This window comes from Hibiscus syriacus, unplaced genomic scaffold, assembly GCF_006381635.1.
Source record: "Hibiscus syriacus cultivar Baekdansim isolate YM2019G1 unplaced genomic scaffold, ASM638163v2 tig00116971_pilon, whole genome shotgun sequence".
Classification (NCBI taxonomy): domain Eukaryota; kingdom Viridiplantae; phylum Streptophyta; class Magnoliopsida; order Malvales; family Malvaceae; genus Hibiscus; species Hibiscus syriacus.
Window position 1 is genome coordinate 6,244,555 of NW_024063495.1, and position 19,884 is coordinate 6,264,438.

General features: G+C 33.1%; 1 protein-coding gene across 6 annotated transcripts; it reads left to right on the forward strand.

Annotated features, from left to right (window-relative positions):
* The first annotated feature begins 1,381 nt into the window (after nt 1-1,381).
* LOC120192027 (protein NTM1-like 9) lies at nt 1,382-17,180 on the forward strand. 6 transcript variants are annotated; one of them, XM_039194873.1, is made up of 7 exons: nt 1,382-1,392; nt 14,142-14,368; nt 14,708-14,985; nt 15,102-15,380; nt 15,501-15,884; nt 16,082-16,603; nt 16,732-17,180. In XM_039194873.1, the coding sequence occupies exons 2-7, from the start codon at nt 14,203-14,205 to the stop codon at nt 17,023-17,025; spliced, it is 1,923 nt and encodes a 640-aa protein (XP_039050804.1). In that variant the 5' UTR covers nt 1,382-1,392; nt 14,142-14,202; the 3' UTR covers nt 17,026-17,180. The 6 variants fall into 6 exon arrangements, with proteins under 6 accessions (XP_039050804.1, XP_039050807.1, XP_039050803.1 ...); XM_039194876.1 differs by lacking the exon at nt 1,382-1,392 and having other exon boundaries at nt 14,090-14,368; nt 15,501-15,813; nt 15,859-15,884; nt 16,732-17,178; XM_039194872.1 differs by lacking the exon at nt 1,382-1,392 and having other exon boundaries at nt 14,090-14,368.
* Nucleotides 17,181-19,884: the final 2,704 nt, after the last annotated feature.

Genomic DNA, 19,884 nt, shown 5'->3' on the forward strand with positions numbered 1-19,884 from the left:
AAAAGGAAGATGGCCATAGGATTCTGTGGAGGAAACACCAAGGAAAGAGCTTGGAAATTCATCATCGTTTTCTTTTCCAATTTCAATGGCGACACATCTACCCGCCCCGCGTTTCATCCGTGTGTGAATATTTGGTTAAATGCTTCTCTATGTCCCTGTAATATTTAATTATTTGGAATTTGATCCTATTTTTTAAATTCAGGAATTTTCTCTCTCTAATATTCAAATTAATTTTTTTATTCCATTAATAACACCATCAGAGAATTATCCAGTCTATGGTGCGATGACAAAAATTTTCTATTTTAATAAATTCTCGATCAATAATACATTTCAAATAACCAACAACCAGTTGGCCTAGTGGGATGAGACACTGAGTCTCTTAAACAAGGTCAAGGGTTCGAATCCTGGTATTTACGAATGGATCAAACTGGGTTAGGAGTGTCGCCTTCGCATCTGCAGTACCCGATCTGAATTAGTCGATTAATATATCGGATACCAGTGTGATTAATTCAAAAAAAAATATTACATTTCAAATAATCTTTCTTTTTAATGTCTTAAATTTAATTTCATATAAATTATTAATTAAACAAATTTATGTTAGATATAAAATCCGTTAAACATGATTATTACTTTATAATATATGAAAAATTTACGAATTCCAAATTTTCAAATACATGTGAATTATCAAATTTAAACAATAGAATGTGTGTTTTACATCTTTATCACATCAAATTTATTATCCCTGATGTATGATTAAAACGTGTGTTGAAAATTATTAAATCTACTTTAATACCCTCCAACATTTTTTCTCCTTGCAAATCACTCCCTCCAAATTCTAGGCAACAATCATAAAAAAGTTCTAAAAAATTATAAAAGGTATAGTGGTATAATCAATTATCAGTTACTTTAACATCATAAAACGTTAAATCTCATAAATAAAAAATAAATTTAACATTTAGTATTGTAAATGGAAAAATTAAATTAAAAAATCTCTTATAATAAATATTTATATGGTAAAGTACAAAAAAGGCCCTTCGATCATAGGGTATTGCTTTATTAAGTCATCTAACTATTAAAAGTTATAAAATAGTCCCTCAACTATAGAGTGATGTTTTATTGAATCCCCTGACTATTAGAAGTTACAAAATGGTCACTTGACTATTCATATATTCTAAACTCATCATTTTTATTAAAAAATTGGCGTTCGTTTCAGCTTGATGTTAACCTGCTAACTATGATATGATAAATTTATATTTTAATGATGTATATTGACAACATCGTTGTTTTCAAACACTGGCTCGATGACATGATGTAAACGGATAGTCAATCCATAAAACACAACTCAAACGATTTTGATATCAAATTTTACCATATCCTAATCAACAAATTAACGTCTAACTCATACGACTGTCAACTATTTTAGTGGAAAGGGATGATTTTAGTATATATGATTCAGGTGACAATTTTGTAACTTTAATAGTCATTGGACTTAACAAAACAACACCCTATAATCAGATGACAATTTTGTAACTTTTAATAACCGACATCCTCAATAAAACAACACCTTATAGTCGATAGACCATTTGTGTACTTTACCCATATTTATAATAGTTAATTTTTTTTAATAATTCTTACCTAGGGAAGAAGAAGTTTTTCTCATAATGGATATTTCGCAGAGGGGAGATGTCAACAGAGAGTTTTTAATCACATACTTTAATGATTTTTGACTGTAATACTTAATTTTAATTCATTAGCTAATAAATCATGACTATATAAAAAATCCAACATGTATCAATTCAGATTTTTTTTATTAATCTATGATGATTACAATATAGTATATGTTCTAAAGATTTTTAACTATTTGATAATGAAAATTCAAACACTCTTACAAACTCTAATGCTTGAATCTAAAATATTTAAGGATAACAATCATCATTTTAATTACAGAGACAACTTGATTCGTACATACAAAAATTAATTTTTAGTTGTCATTTTTTAGTAAAAGATTCCCTTTTACTTTTCGCTGTTGATGGTTGATTTTGTGTCAATATTCCTAATATTACTCGTTGACGTTCGTTTTGTGTCCACAATTCCTAGAATAAGGTCAAGCATCAAGTAATCTATCCAATAATATTTTAACACGTGGTGATATTGCCATTCTTAAAAGCGTGGGGTCAACACGGCTTACGTGGCTACCTATGAAAGTGCCATGAACGTTACTAGTTACTACCTTGATCCGATTTTATTTCTCTTTTAAGTTTTATGGTTAAACGAGTTAAATTAATAAAATGGGAAATTAAATAAAATTCTACACAGATTCTTACATGGTGAAGCTTTTATTAATTTATGGAATTGGAATTGGAATGGATTATATAAAAATTATTAAATCGAGAAAATTTAATTTTATTATAATTAATTATTTAATTAAATATAAATTAAAATTAGTTTGATTTTATTTTGATTATTGGGTACTTAATTAGGTTTTAAAATTTTAAACATATATATTTAATTAATAAAATTAATTAAATAAAGTTCTAATAAATAAAATATTTAATATATATAGATATAGATATCAGACAAAAGCTATCCACGTGGTATAACATTTTTTAGGATCGTTTGATGAGTGAAAATATATGGTTGAAATTAACAGTAGAAAATGATAAGATATTTGCAGAAAAAAACAATGAGATAATCTCAATCGTTATTTACACTAATCAAAACATCTCAAAAAGGATAAACTAAAAGTTTTATGCTATGTGTAAGTTGATCCTAAACTATTTTATTATTTATCACATTGTTAAAAAAGATATAATAATAAAAAAATAAAGTATATATTCACTTTGACATAATTATCGGGTTAAAATCGAGTTGATGTTTTGTTCAGATCGAATTTGAGTAAATTAAATTCGGATTGCTTTCAGTTTAAATTTCTTTTGACTCAAGTTACTTTCATTTCGAGTTACTTTCGATTTATGTTATCAGAGTAGTCTAACTAAAAAATATATAAATCAAATCTAAATTAATCTAACTAAAAAAATTATAACTTCGACTAATTCAAAAATTAACCAAATTAATCATTTTTTCAATTAATTAATAACTTAAAAAATAGATTCGATTAACGGTTAAAGAAAAATCCGATTAATTCAATTTTGGCTCAACCACCGACCAAATCAACTGATTAAACACCCATAGTTAATGATAAAAAATTTAACTATCAATAGTTAACAATCAACGAGTACAAATCAGATCAAAATGGTATGGGGCAAACCGATCAAAACGGATAAATCATGTTAAAGTGGGTCGACCAACGGGTCATGTCAATGGGGGACGATTAACGAGTTGAAGCGTTCCAGTTCGGATTTTATTCAAAGCGGTTTCAGATTCTATTTAATTACATGTATGAATTTGATTCGGGTCAAATTAAACTTGCCTGGGATTGGAGCGGGTCTAGGTATCAGATTATGGGTATACCCTTTGGGTCAACGGGTCTAATCAGAACTTTATTAAATACTTTCAGTGGTGATAATCGGAGCGTACATGTCAATGTTGCTGAAGCTAGTGAAGCTTCTCTTTCTTCATTCCCGGTAGGTGATAACAGTCATATTTTTATCCCCAAGAAGGCGCTTGCGTGGGCAAAAAGCTGCTTGTTTGGTAAAATTAAGAACCGTTATAACGAGAACATTATTCATTCTGCTTTTAAAGGTGAAGGTTTAGACGTGAAGATTAGCATTTGGCATGATTTGTGGATGATTATTCAGTTTCGTGATGATATTGATCGTCAGGGCTGCTGGACTAAGAGAGATGAATGAATTAGGTTATGGTTTGACGAGCTGGAATTCATTGAGGGATTTGAGACTAGAGCAAAAATTAAAGTGTGGATTTCGCTGAAGGGTGTTCCCCTTACTATTTGGTGTGAGAAGTTTTTTATAGACATTCGGAGCTTGTGGGGTAGGGTGATCCAGATAGACAAAGAAATTGTTGAGCGCGATAGGTTTGACGTAGCACGAGTATTGCTGGAAGTTCAATCTGAAGCTTCTGTTCCTGAGAAGATGTTCATAATTTTCAATGGTTGTTGTTATCCCGTTAAAATCGCTACGGAAGTGCACGAAGAGGCGAGAGCCTTCATTGACGGATCCTTGATGGGGGGAGGAGCGTGTCGAGCAGTCGAAGAAGATGGAACAAATTTGCCCATTTACGAGGTGGAATAGGTTGAAGGTGTTGGACACGAGGGAGTGGCGTATGGGCAAGACCTGATCGTGTCAGATAGCCAGAGGTGTAATATTTATTATGGTTTCTTAGAAGGTGGTTCTGTGCATGCACCAGTCAATGTGGGTGATTTGGATGCATATGAAGAAGGGCTCCACGATGTCCCCATTATTGCTAATAGTGGGCCAGAAAAGCAGCTTGCCCGGGACGAGAGTGTTGGGCTTATATCTATCAATAGGGATAGGGATTTTATTGGTGAATCCCATTCGATTTCCAATCCCCTAAGGCTTTTAGAGGTGCCTATCGATGAGGTGTCTTCTTTTAGACGGATGGATGAAGTCTGATGCTCTATTTTTCGTGATTCTAGGTTTGGGATTTGCAAGAAGCGGATCGATGGTCTTCAAAATTCATTTGTCAATAATTCTCAAAATTCAAGCTTGAGGGAGACAAATACGGTCAGTCTTAAATTATCCAAGAGAAACAATAAAGCGAGAAAGAAGAAGCTCGGTCCCATGGGTCGTGCTTCTCGTAAAAATGCCAACAAGAGCGGGAAACAGATCTTATCAGTAGGAGGGGAGCTAGATGGTGGCACGGAGAGTGTTGACACTGAAGCGGCGAAGGCGCTAGCTATGGCAGAAGCTCTGGGGGTGGACTTTGTGGGGTCGAGAGAGGAGGTGTTGAAAAGGCTGGAAGCAGTCGGCCATGCGGGTTAGAGTTAGTTTCTGCCTCTTGTTCCAGCTGAGTTTTTTGTTCTGGTGGGTGTTTTAAGTCTATGGTGTCCAGCCTTACTGTTTTAACGTGGAATGTTCGGGGCTTAAGAAATCCTGAAAAAATTAGAGAAGTTCATAGGGTAGCAGCTTCGTCTAAGGTGAATTTACTTATGCTTCAGGAGACTAAGGTTTCAGATTTGAATGGGTTTTTGTTTAGAAGACTGATGGAGAATAGTGTTAAAGAAATAGCTTATGCTCCTGCTATTGGGGCGTCGGGTGGTCTGATCACTTTATGGGACAAGAACCTGTTCGATGTTAGTTGTATAACAATTCATCGGAGAGTGATAGCTCTTCAAGGGAGATTAGTGTCGTCTAATAGGGTGAAAGGAATTTTAAATGTTTATGGGTCGAATGTGCATAGTGAAATAAGGAAGTTCTTTGAGCAGTTGAAATCTATTATTACTAATTGGTGTTGTCCGGTGATAATAGGGGGGATTTCAATTGTGTCAGGTGGTAGTCCAAAAGAACAAGGGCTCAGGAGCAAGTATCTGTGACGAGGCTATTTGAAGAGTTTATTTTTTATTGTAATCTGATTGAGGTGCCTATTCTGGGCAGTTTGTTCACATGGTTTAAGGGCGGTGGGAGTGCAGTGGCTAGTAGGCTTGACAGATTTCTGGTTTCGTCTGATATCTTCAGTTGGTGTCCTCTTTTAGTGCAAAGTGCTCTGTCGAGGGGCTTATCCGATCATAAACCGATTGTCTTGAAAGAGAAGAGGTCCAATAAGGTCTTTAGACCTTTCAAATGGTTCAACCATTGGGCGGATGACTCAATTCTGGTCGGAAGAATTATAGAATTAAGTGGAGCAAATGAAGGTATTGGTATTAATAATCTTTTGTCGTTGGTAAAGAATATGACCAAGGATAGAGAGAGAGAACTTAGAGTATTGAATCCTAATTCTTTAGACGAGATTAGCAGTAAGATTGATGTGTTAGAAGAGCAGTGGCTGTCGGATCTGAGTAATCCGCAACTTCAGCAGCAAATTTCTTCTTTGAAGGCTAGAATGTGGACCGTTGTGAGGAAGGAAGAACACGAATGGTTGCAAAAGTCTAGCCTTAAGTGGTTTAAAGACGGGGATAAAAACACAAAAAAAATTCACCTAGCAGCAGTTTCAAGGGGTCGAAAAAATCAGATCACTGAGCTGAAGTTTCAGAATGAGGTTTTCAAGAATCAAGCCAAAATTAAGAATGCATTTGTGAAATATTTCTCAGCTGGTTTTAATGAGGTGAAAACAATTCCTTTGAAGAAATTCGACATACCTCTTAAGAGAATAAATTCAGCCACTAAAAGGTTCATCGAGAGTCCTTTTTCGGAAGAGGAGGTTTGGCATACGATTCAATCTTCCGACGGTTCTAGGGCTCCAGGGCCAGATGGATTCAGTTTGGATTTTTTTAAGAAATTTTGGAGGCATATTAGAGGTGAAGTGATGGGGTTTATGCATGAGTTTTATTACGGAAAAGTTGTCGATCTTTCATTTAACAAATCTTTTATTGCACTTATCCCGAAGAAATCTGAGGCTATTTTCCCGGATGACTTCAGACCGATTTCCTTAGTGGGGAGCATGTATAAGATAATCTCTCGTCTATTAGCTAAGAGGTTGGGCAGTTGCCTTTCGGAGGTAATCTGAGAGCACCAGTTCGCCTTCATGGCTGGTAAACAAATAGCTAACTGCAGTTTGATTGCTAACGAAGTTATCGACGGGTTGTCAAAAAGGAAAAAAGAAGCTGTTTTGATCAAAACTAATTTTTGCAAAGCTTTCGATACAGTTGATTGGGAATTTTTGAACTTGATTCTTAAGAAAATGGGGTTCGTCAAAAGATGGAGAAATTGGGTTAATTTTTGTATTTCCACTCCTATAGCTATCTTAGTTAATGGCTCACCGACTAATTGTTTCTCAATGAGGAGGGGTCTCAGACAAGGCTGCCCGTTGTCACCACTGCTCTTTAATATTGTTGGAGAAGTGCTCAGTGGCATGTTTCAGAAGGCTTCAGACATGGGATTATGTCGTGGTGTGGAAGTCAGGTCAGGCGGGCTGGTTCTATCTCACATTCAATTTGCTGATGACTTGCTCATTTTTTCAGAATCTAACGATGAGTCAATTGCAAATATCTTTCGAATTTTAAAAATCTTTGAAGTCACAGCGGGATTGAAGCTCAACATGACAAAGACTTTGCTATTGGGTGTTAATTTGGATGATAGTAGTGTGAGAAGCAGGGCTGATCTTTTCCATTGTGGTTGTGCTAAACTACCGTCGTCGTACTTGGGATTGTTGTTAGAGCATCACAAAAACTCTAAGTTGTTATGGCAACCCATCTTGGATAAAGTTTCTAGTCGTCTTCAAAGCTGGAAAGGCAAATTGCTCTCGTTTGGAGGTAGATTAACTCTTATTAAAGCTGTCCTTGCCAATCTGCCTGTGTACTTCATGTCTATTTTCTCCATGCCTAAGTCTATTGCCGATAAGATTAATAGTCGCATAGCTAATTTTGTTTGGAATTCTAATTCGGAGCAGAGTATCCATTGGATTAAGTGGGACACGATTTGTAAACCTTTATCACATGGGGGGCTGGGTTTTTTTGATGTCAATATTAGGAATCTTTCCTTAATAAATGGATTTGGAGGTATAGTGTGGAGAAGGATAGTTTATGGAGAAAAATTATTGTAGACAAGTACAAGTATGACCAAGATGCAATCTTACCAAAATCAGTTGAGTATAAAAATTCCTCTTGGGTGTGGCGCAGTATTGTGAATCCTTCAGGGTCTATGTTACCTGCTTTTCTCACTGATCTGAGGCTTGTAATGGGCAACGGGCAGAATATAGATTTCTGGACAGAAAAAAAATCTTTAAAATCATCTTTTCCGAGGATTTTCAGTATTGTGGTTAAAAAATGCGGAAAGATTAAAGACTTTAGCCATTGGGTTCTTGGTAGATGGGAATGGAATATTGATATGAGAAGAGCTTTTTTTTATTGGGAAAAGCCTGTGTGGAGTGAATTCATCCAGGTTTTAAATAAAGCAGTTAGCGCCGAGCATGGCCACGATAGGGTATTCTGGTCGGGAGCGTTGGATGATATTTATACCCCAAAAGCATTCTGTTGTAAAGTGTCATGCGAAGGCTTATTGGAAGACCCCGTGTGGAGATCCATTTGGTATAATCATGTTCCTCCCAAAGTAGCTGCCTTTGTGTGGAAAGCAGTACGCCTAAGATTACCTGTTATGTTAGAACTGGCCAAAAGGGGTGTAATATGCTCCGATCAGGTATGCTGTTTGCATTGCAATCTCGAGCCGGAAGAGGTAAATCATGCTCTTTGTCATTGTACTGTTGTGTGAAAAGTTTGGCAACAATAATGCATTGTTTGGAATGTATATTTAGCTTTCCCTAGGAACGTCAAACAGTTGTTTGAAGTATGGTTCTCACAAAGTGTTAGAAAGAGATTAAGGCCGTTGTGGCGTATTGGTTTCTTCGGTTTAATATGGACAATCTGGAATTGCAGAAATCAGTCTAGATTTAATGGGGCTTCTTTCTCACCTGATTAGATATTTTTTAAAGATCTTCTTCAGATTGGAATCTGGGCGAAATTCTTATGGCCGATGTATTTTCCACTGGTGTCAGACTTTGTTCGCAATCCGACAGCTTTCGTTCATGCGGTAGGGTAATGGTTAATCCTACTGTTGCGTTTTCTTCTGCTATCTGCGCTAGAGTAAGGAGGGAGCAACGACTCTGCTTCTGTTTTTGGTGAGACCTATTATCGCAGTGTTTTTATGCAGTCTGCTAGTCTGTATTCTTTCCACTCTAGGGGTACTCTTTTTCCTCCGATTAGGCTTAGGGATGTATTTTAATGAGGTACATGGGTGGTTACTTTACAGAATTATTTAATACAAAGTACCCTTTTTAAAAAAAATGAAGGAAGATAATAACAACCGACCAGAGGCTAACCGTGTTGGAGGGCAAGAGCTTGATTGTCATGGAGAATGAGCATATTTTATAAGTGATTACAAGATAATACTTATGTTAGAGTTTGATTCGAATTCAAAGTGACACAAATTAATTAATGTATAAATTTAAGAAAGTAATAAACATGATTTGATTAAAATTAGAGAACTTTATTAGAATAGATTTCTATTTTATTTAGTTTCCTCTATAATCAAGAATCTATCCCTTTAAATAGATACTAAGTATGAGGGTTAGAGATTTGGTTGTCCATGAGAACTCCTCTTGTATTATTCTTCTCGACATTAGTTAATTTTCTCCTTTTATGCCCGTGGTTTTTCTCGAAAGAGTTTTTCACGTAAAATTTTGGTATCTATTTTATTGAGCTATCATTATGCATGTCGTTATTTTCTAACAAATTGGTATCAGAGTATCCAAGTTATTTGACTCGATCACGATAATGATATTTTTGAAGTATGAAATTTCGTTATTGGATCGCAACACTAAATTAATGATGTGGAAGGTAGAGGTACAAATATTTACAAGAGCTCTCTTATTTTGATGAAAGAGTAGAGAAATAATGTCAGGTTTTATACTATGCAATGTTCAACAATTATAGAAGATGAACTAATATTTTTTTCTTCGTGATAAAGGAGGATTCAATATTGAACAAAATAACTGTGAGCATAACGATTTTGGGAGCAAAAAATTGTTATATTTTGTGGACATAATGGATTTGAGAAGAAAAAGAGAGTTCAGTTCTGTGGACATGACAGATTCAAGAAAAAAATTCAGTTCCTTTAGTTTAACGGAAAAGATAGAATTATCCTTGATGATCAAGATAGTGTTGTGCATAATATTACTTGTAGTAATCAAGTTGTGAGCAAAGTTAACACTTAGGATTTCTTTACCAATGTGAATATTAAATTCAAGTTTAGACAAGTTTTGGATTCATTTTGCAATCATTATTGAAGAATACATTTCTAAGGAGTTTCGTGGAAGAAGTGTAGAATATGTTTTCAAGGTGAAAATTTTATTTGTTGAAGTGAAGATTTTTTTTTTCGAGTTTGGATGTCTCGTTGAATTTAGGTGTTTTGTTTCGAAACTTTCATACTTTCAAAATTCATGTTAAGGTGAAAATTTGTTAGATTATGACTTGAATTCAAAGTGATACAAATTAATGTTTAAATTTGAGAAAATAATAAACATGGTTTGATTAAAAGTTGAGAACTTTATTAAAGTAGATTTATACTTTATTCAGTTTACTTTGTAATCAAGTATCTATCTCTATGAATAGATATTAAGGATTAATGTTAGAGATTATGTTATCTATGAAGACTCCCCTTGTATCATTCTTCTCTTGATACTAGTGAATTTTCTCTTCTTCTACACGTGATTTTTTTCCCGAAAAGATTTTCCATGTAAAATTTTAGTATCTATTTTATTGAGCGATCATTATGCATGTCGTTATCTTCTAACAATTTATTAATAACTTTCTTAATTAATTGACAATACACATTCTACAGACATAAATGTTTGAACTAAGAATTTCTAAAAAGTGCAACATTCTTTTTTTACTATTGTGATCACTTGATGGTTCAATTCATTCTTTTATTTTAATCCATTATTATCAAGTGTTTTTAATTATCAAGTATTTTGTTTGATTCAGTCCTCAATGTTGGGTAACTGCTTTACTTAGGATAAGTACGTATCCAATTTAATTTTTATTTGTATTGAGTCATTATTCAGACACTTCCAATTATTACGAACCTACTTCAAATTGCACCATGGTAAAAATAATTTATCAAATTTGATTTTTGAAAAATTATATCAATTATATTAATAAAGTAATAATATTTATATATTTTTCTCACTAAATTAAAAAAAAAATTTTAAACGAATGCGCAAAATGCGGCAGCAAATTATACCGGAGATACAGGTTTCCCCTTATTGGGGGCATGGAGACATGTGCGTGGCGAATAAAGGCTCATGGCTTCGGCTTCTCTTTTTACCATCGAACTTAGCAAAGCACTTTTCTTTCTCAACTTACGTTATCATTATCGCTTGGGCAAATAAAACTCAATTTGATTTAAAAATTAATTATTTAAATCGATTCAAAGTGTTTTGATTTGTAATTTTATAAACTCGATACAATTTATTATTTTTAAAATTTGAATTAAGTTCTAAAATAGAATTCGAATAACTCAAAATTTTAGTAATTAATGAATTGATTTTGAAGTTTGAATTGAGTCTTTTAACTCTATATGATATATGTGTGTCACATATGAAGAAGTATATATATATATATATATATAGTTATAGAAAATTGTTTAAATTATAATCAAATAGTAAGCTAATATTATAAATATTTATAATTAAATTTAAATAGAAACTTGAAAAAATAGATCCGAAAGGACTCTACTCAAATTTTATAAACTTAAGTAAATTCAAAAAATTAAATAAAATTTTAATTATAAAATATGATCTATCAACTCAAATAACTCAACAAATTTCGACTCATATTGACTTGATCGGACGACGGACGCTCACCCCATTACCAATACTATGAAAATCAATAAATTCATCTTCTTTCTCCTAATTAAAATCTTGATTTTCATTATTGAAAATATTAATTAATTAAAATTTTATGAATAAATTAAAAATTACCTTATTTAATATTTTATAAAATATATACATTTTAAAAAACCAGTTTTTGAAAAATTCATTCTTTTAATATATTACATATTCGTTTATGATTCATATTTAGAGTTTATGATTATTCCTCTAAATAATACTATCTTCAAAATTTATTATTAACTGTAAAATATATATTATTATTATAATCAATATTCTTTTTAAACATCACATGGTTTTTCTAAAGCTAATTCGTAATTTTCAAGAAGCGCATAAAAATAATAAAATAAAAGTTGTGGTGAAACTACAAAATTGGAGAAAAGGCCGAGCGCACGACTAAAGCTTTTTCTTTTCCTCTTTTAAGAGTTAATTGCACTATACATCCTTAAGCTAACTCTAATTTCAAATTAGTCCTTAAACTTCTAAATATTCTAAATTCATCTCCAAACTATGATTGTCAGTCTAAATTGGTCCTTAAACTTCTGAATATTCCATATTCATCCAAACTATGGCCCTCGTTCTGAATTAATCCCGAAATTTTTTAACATTCCAATAACTTTCCCCTAAATCATTCAAGAGTTTGAGGATAAAATTAGAATATTCAAAAAATTTGGGGATCAATATAGAATGATGGCTATATTTTGAGGATGAATTCAGAATATTTAAGATTTTAAGGACTAATTTAGAATGATAGTCATAATTTAATGATGAAATTAAAATATTTAATAGTTTGAGGATTAATTTAGAATGAGGATCATAGTTTAAGGATGTACAATGCAATGACATAATGCCAAAATTAGCCCCTAACATTTATCAAAATGATAATTTTGCCTCCTATTCAATTTTTTGAACATTTTAGCCTATACATTTTCATTTTAGGGCAAAAAGGCCCCTAATATCTGATAGAATAATCACTTGATCCCTTATTCTTTTTTCTAGGACATTTTAGCCCTCAACGTTTCATTTTAGGTTAAAAAGTTCATATTTTGGAGCGATAATCGTGTTAACTAATGATTTCATCTATAGAGGGAGTTTTTTGGCCCCAAAATGAAATGTTAGGGGCCAAAATGCTTAAAAAAAAGAATATGAATCAAATATACTATTTTAATGAACATTGGAGGCTATTTTCGACATTATGCCTAATGCAATTAACTCCTCTTTTAATAAAAGTTGAGAAGAGAGGACAAAAGGCAAAAAGGTTAGCATTATCGAACTTTTATTTGTCTTATTTATAATCTATATTTGTATTTTTATGGCATAATACCAAAAATAGCCCCCAACATTTATGAAAATGATCATTTTGGCCCCTATTTTTTTTGGAGCATTTTGATCTCCAACGTTTCACTTTGGTACAAAAAGCTTCCTCTATAGATGAAATTATTAGTTAACACACGATTAATGCTCTAAAATATGAGCATTTTTAACCTAAAATGAAATGTTGAGGGCTAAAACGCCTTAGAAAAAAAAAGAATAAGGGATAAAATGATTATTCTATCAAATTTTAAGGGGTTTTTTTCCCTAAAATGAAACGTTCGAGGCTAAAATGTTCAAAAAATAGAATAGGAGGCAAACTGGCTATTTTAGTAAACGTTTGGGGGCTAATTTTGATATTATGCCTATTTGTATCTGATTTAGAAAATTAGTTCCGTAAAAAACCATTATTTAAGTTTTAAAATAATTCTCCAATATTAACAAGTTTGAATTGAGTTTTGAAAATCGTAATGTTATAGTAGTTAAGTGCTTTATCGGTTTAACTTCAATTAGGAATGTTGGTTGAGTCGAGTAGTTCACAAGCCATTTGAACTTGATTCAATTAAAATATAGTTAATATTTAATTTGAATTGATTTGACTCTAGTTCGAATAAGGTTTAACTCGATTCGATAAGTTTACAAATAATTTATTATTTTTTTTATAATTTATAAGATGTTGATAGCCTTATTTTTAAGATTGATTATGTATTATTAAACCCTTTTTTTCAATAATAATTGTAATATGTTAATTTAGTGTATTTGTGCATTGTTACTTTCATTGTAATACACTAGTTTGGCATATTTATGGTTTTTTATTTGGATTTTAAACTTTTGGTTTGTTTTCACAAGCTATTTTGATTATTTTTTTGGTTAAATTTATTAATTTATGTTTATATTAATCTATATGTAATATAACTAGAATTTTCATATATTAAAAAAAGGTTTAAATTATGACGAGCTTGACGAGAAATGAATTTTTTTAACGAGAACAAGTCAAATAAATTTTTATCGAACTTATTGATATCAAGTCGAGTCGAGTCAAATGTATTTTAAGAATTTAATTCGAAAATTTTTAAGTTTAGAGATCAATCTAAAATGTTAATAATAGTTTGAGATGCTTGGTGGAATTAACCCTTCTTTTTACGATTTACAGATTTCCTGCCATCCTAAAGCGCAGTAAAGAGAAAAAACAGTTAACGCGCAGTCCTGAATTTGCCGCAGGCGAATGGGAAAGCGACATGGCGGCATAAAGTCACGTGTCAACCACCGAGACTGAATCCATCAACAAATTTTGGCTGAGAAAAGATTTAGAAGGAAAAAAAAAACAAAGCCGAAAGAGAAAAAAAGAAAAACAGTATTTTGATTAACAGGTAAGAGAATAGAAATTGAAATTAGGGTTTAGCAAAGTGTGAAAAAATGGGAGTTTTGACTATGGAAACTTTGCCTTTAGGGTTTAGATTCAGGCCGACCGACGAAGAGCTCATCAATCATTACCTTAGATTGAAGATCAACGGTCGTCATTCCGAGGTTGAGGTCATTCCTGAAATCGATGTCTGCAAATGGGAGCCCTGGGATTTACCTGGTATTTTTTTCCTTTCAAAATCGTTCTTTGTTTTGCGTTTAATTTAGTTTTAAAAGAAAGAAATTATTTGGTGTACGATTGGACTGAACCTTTGATACCTAAGCCTAAGCCTAAGCCTAAGCCTAAGCGTCAGCTTCAATTCTTTTATTCCCAATTGTTTAGTTCATAAATTTTGATTCCTGCTTTTTTCGCTGCTGGAATTTTCCGGTAAAACCTAATTTTATTCCTTTTGGGGTGGAGGGGGGGGATTCCTCTTCAGTGTGCTGAGAATTTTTAATATTCCAAAATTATCGATTGTTTTTAGATTTTTATGGCTGAGATGGTTTGAATTGAATTCAGGGCTGTCTGTGATAAAATCGGATGATCCGGAGTGGTTCTTCTTCTGTCCGCGTGACAGGAAGTACCCGAATGGCCACCGCTCCAACAGAGCTACCGATAAAGGGTACTGGAAAGCTACCGGCAAGGATCGAACCATCAAGTCAAAAAAATTGCTCATCGGCATGAAGAAGACCTTGGTTTTTTACAAGGGCCGTGCTCCCAAGGGTGAACGCACTAACTGGATCATGCACGAGTACCGCCCCATGACCAAGGACCTTGACGGCACCAGTCCTGGCCAGGTTTTCTATTTAGTATTAAGTTGTTTTTAGTTTAAATTGCTGCAAATACTATCACTGCCTCGATCAGTTTTGCTATGGTTCTGTCCTATGTAACTTTGGGATTTTCTTCCTTGCAGAGTGCTTTTGTCCTATTTAAGTTGTTTCGTAAACCAGAAGAGAGGAATGATATTGGGAAGGATGATGAAGTAGAACAACCTGGGTATTTGCCTGCCATGACAAAGTCTTCTCCTGATGATACTTCATCGGATCTTCTCCAAGATACAGTGTCATCGGAGACACAAGCTCAAAAGCCGGATAACTTAATGCATAATAATCTAGTAACGGGTGATAGCAGCTGCAATAGTCATATGACTTCCGATGCAGAAGATAATGCTGTTGAAGAAACTATGGTAGAGGTGTGGAGTGGATGATTTATCTTATATTTTGACATTGTTGCATTCGTCATTGTATTGTAGACTATATTATGAATTTGTGATTATTGATAAGAGACCATCATTGTCTTGTTTTTTTAACACAAATTTCCACTTCAGGAAGACAATTCGAATTTGTGTGAGCCTAATTTCGGTGAAATCGACAACAAAGTCTTCTCGCCAATGAAATCGTATTTTTTTGATGATCTGCCACTCTGCATGGATTCTCCATATGCAAATGATTTCGGCCATGACCAAAACGGATATCAGTTCCAGGATGGGTCTTGTGAACAAGATTTATCTTTCTCATTGTTGGATGCGGTCCTCAATAACCATGATGACCTCTGTGCAGAATTGAATGGTCAGAAGAGCTCCTTTCCTGGAACTGGGATGCCCTTGTCTGATAGTTTATTCATCTCACCAGAAACCTCCTATCTCAAAGAAAATGGCATATACAGTGATGCAGATGCTAAAATGCTGCAACAACAGGTAAAGGAATGACTTGATATTATCTTTTGATGTTACAATATAGGTGAATATAATTTGTTTTTTTTTCTTTTGTTTTCTGGAGCTGCTGTTTTGGTTTCCGCCCTTTGTTTGTGTTTTTCTTTTTTCTTTTAGGACAATTTGATTTGGTTTAGTGTTGGATTCTTACATCTGTTCGATATTTTCTACTTCTTTACCAGTATCAATCAAAGATTGGAGCTCCCAAGTGGTTTGGTGGGCATATTGATAATAAGGAATCTGTGCAAATGCAAACTTCCTTCCAACCCAGCTGTGCTCAAACTGAACTTCATGACCAAGAGAGTGGAATGGGAAATATTGGTGATCTTGGAAACTATGCTGTTGGCCAAGCAACTTATTCCACTGATTCTTCTATGGGTAATAATAATTATTTGCAACAATTAGCCAGTCTGAAGAGTTATAACAATGATGTTGGTGATCTTGGTGGAACAACTGGAATGAAGACTAGAGCCTTCCAGCCTCAGCAACAGTCAAATTTTGAAAACCTTAGAACTGGAATCAGGATTAGGGCCCGTGGACCTCAGCAACAACCGAATTTAGATAACACCGTATATCAAGGAACTGCTCCAAGAAGAATACGCCTGCAAAAGAAGCTTTCTTGTGGGCCAATGAAAGTTTCTGCAGGCTGTGTTGATGATAGCAAAACTAGCCCTGGTGAAGAAGTTCAGTCTGTTCTAAGTGAGGTAGTGTAACCATGAAAAGCTAATTTTGAGACTTGATTTATTGAAGTGAACTTATCGTACCTTTCTTTTCATTTTGGTTGAGTATAATAATGGTTTATTGAAGGAAATCATGCAATGCTTCAATGCAGGTCACAGAAGCAGAAGCTACAGAAGAGACTTGTAGCTCTGATGATGAGTCAGAGAAAGAGAACCAACCATTCAAGCTCAATGGCGTCAAAGATATTGCTGAAGAATCTTCCACAAAACTGAGACAGAGGGTGAAGCAAGATGGTGAGGGAAGTAGCTGCGAAACGGCTCCATCAGTGCAATCGAACGCGGCTGCCACACATCATCATCCCCACTTGAGCTCACTGTCGGTTCTTGTTATCACTGTTTTCATTATTACTATATTGATGGTTCTTGTCATGGGAAAAGGGAGATGAGTTGGATCTTTGGTTCTTGATGTGGTTGAAAACAGGCATGTAGGTAGGTTAATCCATTTCCCACTGTACCGTGGTGTGAAAATTGATCAGGTTTTGTAAATTGTATCCTACGTCTAATATGTTATCAATTCCATATGTTACTAGTTTGCATATTTAGTCATGCAACGATAATGGCAGCCTGTATTTAACAGTACAACAAATTCACACATTATTTATCTTTACCATATTCCCTTCTGTTTAATAATCAATCATTCGACTCTTCACTCTAAAGAACAGATTGGTCTAGTGGGATGTGTATCATCTTTACCTATTACCAACTACCAATTAATCTAGTGGAATGATGTATTAGATTCCTTAAGTAAAGTCAGGAGTTCGAATTCTGGAGTTTTATATTATCCGATTGTTCCGACGCAATTGGAATCTAAGATTTGAGTGTGTACCAGGGGGTTGCTGATGGATAGGCAAAAATGGCATGGGCGTTGCGTTAACATTTGGTTTGCAAGTTTTTTCCACACCGCCGGAGGAAGTCCAAACTTTTTTCACCGGGGAATGCATCCTGGAGCATTAGAGCGACTGGACTTCAGTAGGGTTTTCTACTTTTTAATGTTTAAAAAGAATAATACACGGCCCTCGCAAATAATAGAAACTTTAATTTTCCAAATAAGACACTAACATATTTAAATTTATATGTATAATATTTATGTATCTTACAATATCTCAGTTTCAAGTGTATAAGGCTGTTATGTGGAAGACTTGATACTCTTATGCAATAAATTTATTTTGAAATTTTTAAACGTTGAATTTATAATTTATTCATAAAAAAATAATTATGATATAATATATATAATTTGAAATGAAATTTGTGATGTGATTTATAAGGCTTAGAGTAAATTACAGAAAATAGAAATAATTATGAGCCAATTTCATATAAAAGTATAATATTAATTACCAAATTGAATAAACATAAAATTATGGACTAATTTCTTAATCTCATATCCTAAAATTATCATAAGTAATATATATATATATATATATATATATATATATATATATATATATATATTAATCAATTAGTACATTCAATAATGATTTAAACTTATTGATATTTAAAATTCTTTTATATAATCTAATTTTTAATATAACAAAAATTATGAATTTAATGATTATAATTGAATTTATTAATGTAACAATCATACTTAATTCATTTTAATTTGTGAAGAGTTATTTTTTATTAACCACCCATTATTAATTTAATAAAATTTTTAAATATACTTATAGATTAGAATTTATAAATGTAAAAAATAAACATATTAATTTAATGATCAGGATTAATCATATACCTAAAAAAGTGCAGAATTGTTTTGTCACGATATAATATCAAAAAATCATTATCCAACAATTTCATCAATTGCAAAGGACAAGTAAGATAACTATTAAATTGAGTCAACATCATATTAGTTCAATAATAAATCAGATCATTTATAGATTGATTCAATTATAGGTTAGATTTGATAACATGTCAGGTAATATAAGTTAATTATCAGGTTAATCGAACTTATTCACATCATTCTTTCGGATGTAAGTAGGGATGGACATGGGATCCAAACCTAATGGTTTTCGACCCGACCCCGATCGGCTCAGAGTTTTTTAAAAAAATTTGGGATCGGGTCGGTCCGATTTTTTAATGTGATGTTCGGGTTCGGGTTTAAGGTAAAAAATATATAATTTTATCTTATATATTTAGGAATAATTATAAAAATATCTCTCTATATATTATTTTTTTCAATTAAGTTACTGTTTTTATTGAATAAAAATAATATTTTTTATTATTTCAGATCGGGTCGGATCGATTTTTAAATTATATATCGGATCGGTGAAATCTTGTTTCATGCAGATCGGGTCGGATCTCGGGTGGAGGAATTATTATTCTCGGATCGGATCGGTTGGACCAAAAACTCGACCCATACCCATCCATAGATGTAAGTGAGATTCATATCCAAAATTATTAGTCTAAGTTCGAATCAATTCCTAATTATCAGCGGCCAGTTTTGTACACTCCTATCATTATGTTCCGCCATTGATGGACAGAACAATCCAAATAACTTTATTAAATGAAATGAAATTGTATTCATTTCATAAATAAATAAAAGGGTAATAAATGTTGGAGATAAGGATAGGAGGAAGCAGCCAATGCATATATAATATAAAATACATGTGGAGGAATCTTCATCTTCCAGCTCAACCCACCACCAACACTCCGGTAAGTTCTAGATCAGTCGCGGCCTCCTCCGCCTCATATAAACACAATTCCCTCCGTAGTATTTTATAGGTGAAAAAAAAGATGATTCTGGTGGCCGTGGTGTTGGAGCTGATGAAGGAGTACACGGTGGTTTTAGCTAGAGTGCTTCACCATTTGTTCCACGAAGCTCCTTTCCTCATCCTTCATACTCTTCCTTTTGCTTCTTAATCTTGAAATCAATAGGTCATCTGTACATTGCATGGAGCTCTTTTTTTGGTGTAATGAAATGTTGTTTATCTTTCTCTGTTTATTCACTTCTCAAGGAAAGATTAGTAATTGAGACAGATTTTTGGCATATCAAACATGTTTGTATGCAATCTATGAGTTTATTTCCAAAAATAAAAACTACGATTATTTCAAGGGCCAATTTATAATATAAACCAAAAGATTATTCACAAATCATCCATTAATGTTGTTTTTGGCTTATCCTTTGAGCCATGTTCATTTTTTTAGTTGTTCATCCCTTTGAATCGGATCGGAGATTTTGATGTATGCGTATTTTAGGATGGGTAAGTGTCAATCTTGATATCTGAATTTTTTTATATTAGTTATTCATTTGA